Source organism: Cyprinodon variegatus, unplaced genomic scaffold (genome assembly GCF_000732505.1).
Source record: "Cyprinodon variegatus isolate N-32 unplaced genomic scaffold, C_variegatus-1.0 Scaffold517, whole genome shotgun sequence".
NCBI classification, from domain to species: Eukaryota; Metazoa; Chordata; class Actinopteri; order Cyprinodontiformes; family Cyprinodontidae; genus Cyprinodon; species Cyprinodon variegatus.
In genome coordinates, this window is record NW_015150970.1 from 63827 (window position 1) to 69806 (window position 5980).

Consider the following 5980-nt stretch of genomic DNA (forward strand, 5'->3'; position numbering starts at 1 on the left):
TGTTGTTTTTTTATTTGGGATGTAAAGAATTAAATGAAGACGAAATGCTTAAAGGGAAACACGGATCCAAACAGGTTGGGAACCACAGTCCTACAGTTACCTGTCCTGTCGGGCGGCGTGCGGAAAGATTCGGAGGATCTCCTGGTGCAGCAGCGCCTCCTGCTGGAGTCCCGTCAGCTCCTCCCTCAGCTTCACCTCCAGACTGTAGCCCTGGCCGAATTTGGCCTTTAGATGCTGGATGGTGCCGATGCATCTGATTGGACAGAAACAGTTAAGCTGCAGGAACCTGGAGGCCAGAAGTCCTCTGGAATCTGGTGGGAAAATCCCGAAGGAGAAAAAACCTGAGCTGGCCGGAGACCATGATGGCAACGCGGTCGCACACGGCCTCAGCCTCCTCCATGTAGTGTGTGGTGAGGATAGCTCCTCGCTGGTGGTTCCTGAATGCAGCACGCATGGCCCTCCTGCACAGAGACACGCTGTCCTTCATGCATGTTTTCAAACCAAAGGTTGTTTAGCAGGTCTCCAGCAGAGCCATCACAGAGCAGAGGGACGTCTGAGGCTCACCACATCCGCTGCTTGGACTTGGGATCCATTCCTGACGACGGCTCGTCCAGCAGGACAATCTGCGGGTTTCCGATCATGCTCAGAGCGAAGCACAGCTGGAAGCACATGGAGCAGGGCTGCAGGAGCGGCTCTAACACCAAGCATGGATCTGATCATCAGAGCTCTTCTCACCTTCCGTTTCAGTCCTGCAGAGAGACTCTTTGCCGGTTTATCTAGATGCTCCTTCAGCTCCAACGCATTAGACACTCTGGGGGAAAAAATAAAGAAATGATGTTGATTTTTCACCAAAGCATTCAACATCGTAATAAAAACATGCAGCTAATTAACAGATGTTTTAGTTTCTCTTTGGAAATGATTTTACTCCTAGGAGGTTGCAGAGCCGCTGCAGGTTCAGGGTTCCTGCAGCATAAAGTTCAATTCAAGACTTTAACGCTTTATATATGGAGTCAGAATATGCAGAAGTTAGGCCGCCGTTGGACAGAAGCTCTGGACTCGTTATGAATTCTCCCAGAATAGAGTTCAGCGTCTGCAAAGGTTTGAGGAGATTCAGGGACGTCAGGCAGACGCTGGAGAAATCAGCTCGGTGTGACAGGAGCTTAACCAGTCAAACATTTAAAGGTTAATGTAGATTCATTAAATAAAGTTAGTTAATTTAGTAATTAATTAAATTTTATCTAAAAGAGCAACATATTTTTATCTAGAGTTAGACTGAACACAAAGAAAACAACTAAAAGAAAACAGCACAAAATTTCATGAGTGTAGCCTTGCAGTGGCGTCGGCAGTGCTAAACAATATCTTCATCTAGATTCTAACTACTTTCTACCCGCTGATCACAGCTAATATAGCCGCCATTGTTCCAGGCAGAGAAAGGATAGAGTAGCTCCGCCCACTGCGCATCAGACCCACTTTACCACCGCGCAGCCAGAGCAGCAAAGATGCTTCAGCCGCGCGTCAGAACTAAACTGGTAGAAGCATCAAAATGAAGCAGTGTTTGCGCGTTTCTGCTGCTCCTGCTGCGTACGGTGTGAACGTAGCTTTAGACATGAGAATCCAGCGAATGCAGCGTTTACTGCGTTTTTTCCACGGATCATCTCCAGTTTTATAGACTGACAGCCGGAGAAAAATGAAACGTGTTAGTTCAGCTTTGCATATCTGCTGCACGCTAACATTAGCTTAGCATCATTATCATAAATAAGCCAGTCTCTTCTACAGCCGTCTCCATAAAGGTTCTGTTTTTCCTGGGGGCTCCTCCTCCTTATAGAAGGCCTGGATGCTCCAACTATAAACTATATAAAGTTGCTGTTGAATGACAGGGTGTTGGGGGCGGGCTCTCTGTACCTATCGACGTGTGAGAGACGAAGGGACCAGAGAGCAGGGAGCAGCAGGGCGAGGATTTCGCTCCAGTTCGCTCACAACGTCAATTAAAAATGTTGATTATAACATTTTTAAAATAACATTTTATTTGATTTAAGTGTGATTTGTTGGACATGTTTGACTGCAGGTGCCAGCAGTGCTGAATGTGACGATGACTGCGCAGTCGCAGATGGAAGTGGATGCGTTTACAGCCAATGCAGAAACCTGATCCATTAGAGATGCTCTATAGATCTATAGATCTACTTCAGCTGGAGATAAACGATGCCGAGGCGAGGATTACATATTGTGGGATAAAATATCATAAAAACATAAACTATACTGAACAATGAATGGGTTTAAATAAAGTGAAGGTTGTTGGTAAGAGCTTGTTTTATAAAATGGATCGCATACATGCTTTATAACTATTATCTCATTTGCAATGAGATGAGAAGTGATTAATATTAATGCCAGTTAAATAAGACGATCCACGTGTTTCGGTCACATCAGTAAATCAAACGCCATGTGTCGCAGCGCCCCGACAGGAAGGAAAAAGGTCAGAAAACGCCTTCTGCTGAACGTCAGAGTGAGCGTGGAGCGACTTCGCCGCAGCGGCAGGAAAATTAAAGTGAGCGCGGAACGGATTTGGAGCGAAGCGTCCTGGAAAAACTCTGAGCGGCGGAGCGAAGCGAACATCCTGCTGAGCGGGGAGCGGGAAATTTGTTCACATGCTATGGAAGGGACAGATGGGAGACTTACCAAAATAAAAGAAGAACGGACGCGACTGAAGCGCAGCTGTCGTTCAAACAGTTACACGCCTCATGGCGAACGGCGCTCTGGCGTTACCTCGCCAGGTAAAACATTTAGTGATTGTTAATTAAAGACCCTGGTTACAGCGAGCTGTTCGTTAAATTAAAACAATATTTTAATGTTGGATATGGATTACAAAATTAAAATCCTATTTATGAAACAATTTAAAGACCTTTGAAAGACTGATTTCAGACATTTTAATACTAATTAAGACTTTCTATTGAAGATTTAAAGCTTTTTAAGGATCTGAGTGTGATGCTTCGGTCTGAGCGGCGGTGGCGGAGCTGATGACTGACCGTTTGATGATGCCCGGGACCTCGTGGCCCTTCAGCCCTTTAATGGCGGCGTAGATCTCCAGGTGTTCCTGCAGGGTGATCCGGGGCCACAGAGGGTTGACCTGGGGACAGTAGCCAACATGGTCCAGAGGATCGTCCAGCGGACTGAAGTCGGTGCTGTAGTCTCCCATCAGGATCTGGACCCAGAGAGAAGACGTTAGCTTTCAGCTGCTTCAGGCCTTTTCTAACGTCCAGGCGGAGTCTCAGCGCACCCGGCCGGCCGTGGGGTCCGTGTCGCCTGACAGCATGTGCATGACCGTGGTCTTCCCTGCTCCGTTGGGGCCCAGCAGTCCCAGAACTTCCCCTGAGGAGAACAGCAGCAGGTTGCTGGTTTGAACGCAGCCCACAGCGAAAGGTGTTTTCTCATGAGCGTACCTTTGCCAACACAGAAGGAGACGTTCTTAGTGGCCACTTTAGTCTTCTTGGTGAGAGAGAAGCCTTCTTTCTGGCACTGGAACTCCTTTCTCAGGTTACTAACGACCACCATCGGTTTCTGGAAGACGGGAATTATTCACTCCTTCATTTTCAACCTGTCAGCTCTTATTTTGAAGGACCTCACCTCCTCGCAGGCCTGACAGGTTAGCGCCTCCTTCACTCTGGCCTTCTCCATGCGAACGTCCTCATCCTCGTTGAGCCCTTCCTCTGAGCCGCGCTCCGGTTTGGGCTTCGGCCGCGATGAGATCCTGTCAAAGTTCAGGAGTGAACATCAGCGTTCTGACGCTTAAAGCGACGGAGCGGGGAATGTGATGACCACCTGCACAGCTGGTCGCTCTTCATCGCCCGCCCTCCGTACCGCACCTCCAGCCAGCGCAGCAGGAACAGCAGGACGATGCACTGCAGGTAGGGCTGAGAACAAACAGAAGCAGTGCTGAAAGGCGTCTCTACCTGTTCACACCTCAGAGACCAGAGAAGGAAAGACTTACAGCCACAACGGAAATCAGCAGACTTTTCCACAGGAAGTTCTCCTCATACAGAATGGGAAGGAACGTTGCCTGGAAAAGGAAAAGTCCAGCAATGAAGCAAACCTGCTAAATGGGATTTTCTTTTTTTTTTTGCATCCAGACGTTAATTAAGGCCCCAGCAAATGAGATCTTTAGGAAAACGTTATATTCCTGATCATTCCAATCATCTCTGCTCAGATTAAAACAGGTTTCCATCAGATTTGTCAAAGGAAATAAAGCTTCTAGTTAGAGTGGCTCAGGTTATCCTGATCTATCTCTATAGTTCTGCTGCTATAGGCTTAGACTGCTGGAGGACATAGGGACCCCTTTTTCATCATTCTGCTTCATTCTATCTCTATTCTCCCACTCTGCAGAATCTGTTAGTTCAATCTCTAACGTTCTGCTCTCTCTGCTTTTTCTCATAGTAGCTTCATCTGGTCTGTTCCTGTTTGGCTGTGACTCCATCCTGGAGAGAAATATCAGCTGTGCTGCTGCCATCAACACCTTTGTTTCTAGATGTTGGAGCTTGGCCTGTTTTCCAGTGTAGTCCTGTTTCTCTGACTGTGACTAACTGGATGTGCTCTCTTCATCCTCTGACATGGGAGCTGGCTCGGAGCTCGTCTGCCTGGCTGTGTGTTTCCTGGACGGGGCCGCCTGTGGAGCTGGTTGACGGTTGCCTTTTGTATCTATGCTTCTTTTTCTATGTCTGCTTCTGTCTCCTTGAACCCCAGTGGGCCTCAGCAGATGGCCGCTCACACTGAGCCTGGTTCTGCTGGAGGTTTCTTCCTGTTCAAAGGGAGTTTTTCCTCTCCACTGTCGCTACAAGCATGCTTAGTGTGAGGGATTGCTGAAGAGTCAATGAGTCGATGCAATCAGCTGGTTTTCCTTAGATAGAAAACTTTGAATCAATCTGACTGGTTGATCTGGTGAACTGGAAAGTGACCTGAGATGACATGATGTGAATTGGAGCTATAGAAATAAACTGAATAGAAATGAAATGATTAATCAAGGTCTCTACTCTGACCCCGCCCCTCACATGGCTGATTTGTAATGTTTCAGCAAAGACGGCGGCCATGTTTTCCGCTCCCACCTTGGTGATGCAGCTGAGGCAGCCCATCAGAGGGTAGAGGGGGATCAACAGGCACAGGACGTTGTGCAGCGATCTGGCCATTTCAGGGAGTTCCACCAGAAAGAACAGCTGGACGATGGAGGCCGACACCACGCACACCTGAGGCAGAAACCATCCGCTAACACACAGCAGCAGGGAGGAGGAGCCAACATTCCTGTTCTTCTAGCCTCACCATCATGGAGATGAACGAGAAGAAGTCTCTGTTGCTCTGAACTCGTGCGAACACGAAGGAAACCACGTAGGTGAAGAGGATCATGGCCGGGCCGAAGCCAATGGTGCAGAGGACCTGAGAGAGAGGAAGGGGTTAATCACTCCTCCTGCATGGGGAGCAGGGTCAGATGGTACTGATGCCGGCGGCACCGACCACGGCTGTGAGGTTGCTGGTTGTGGGCAGGTTTGCAGAGTGGAAGGAGAAGAGGATGAGGTTCATGGAGGACAGGATGAGGTAGTAGAAGGGGACGTCCACGGCCGCCTGGCCGCACCAGTAGGCCGAGGGCAGCAGGCCGGAGATCCGCAGCGTTGAGCGGCACTTTATCTGAGGGGAGGACAAATGAAGGCTGTGCAGAAACAGAAAGGCTGAAACATTTCAGAGCTTCTGGAGGAACCAGCAGAGGGCAGCGCTGAGTCACTGAAAAACAGCAGAACTTCAACCTCTGCTGGGTTATGCTACGTTCACACCAAACGCACTTTCAGCATCAATAAAGCTTCTGCTGCTTCATCTCTGATCCTCACTAAGGTCAGACGTCCAGTAAAATGAGTCCAGATGCTTCTGCTGCTCCTGTGTTCGATGCCAGAGAGCAGCTTTGCTATATTAGCTGTGATCAGCGGGTAGAAAGTAGTTAGAATCTATG

The 5980-nt window shown here is 48.6% G+C and overlaps 1 protein-coding gene across 1 annotated transcript in view; it reads right to left on the minus strand.

Moving 5' to 3' along the window:
- The window catches only part of LOC107094968 (ATP-binding cassette sub-family A member 5-like), a 31056-nt gene that overhangs the window by 5011 nt on the left and 20065 nt on the right, over positions 1-5980 (minus strand). The window contains exons 20-32 of the mRNA XM_015390905.1: positions 5494-5664; positions 5302-5415; positions 5091-5228; positions 3983-4051; positions 3814-3905; positions 3619-3742; positions 3435-3552; positions 3272-3363; positions 3021-3196; positions 736-811; positions 565-659; positions 342-461; positions 101-253 (exon numbers count right to left, since the gene is read on the minus strand). Of these exons, the coding sequence (XP_015246391.1) occupies positions 101-253; positions 342-461; positions 565-659; positions 736-811; positions 3021-3196; positions 3272-3363; positions 3435-3552; positions 3619-3742; positions 3814-3905; positions 3983-4051; positions 5091-5228; positions 5302-5415; positions 5494-5664 (1538 nt within the window). The remainder of the gene's footprint in view (positions 1-100; positions 254-341; positions 462-564; positions 660-735; positions 812-3020; positions 3197-3271; positions 3364-3434; positions 3553-3618; positions 3743-3813; positions 3906-3982; positions 4052-5090; positions 5229-5301; positions 5416-5493; positions 5665-5980) is intronic.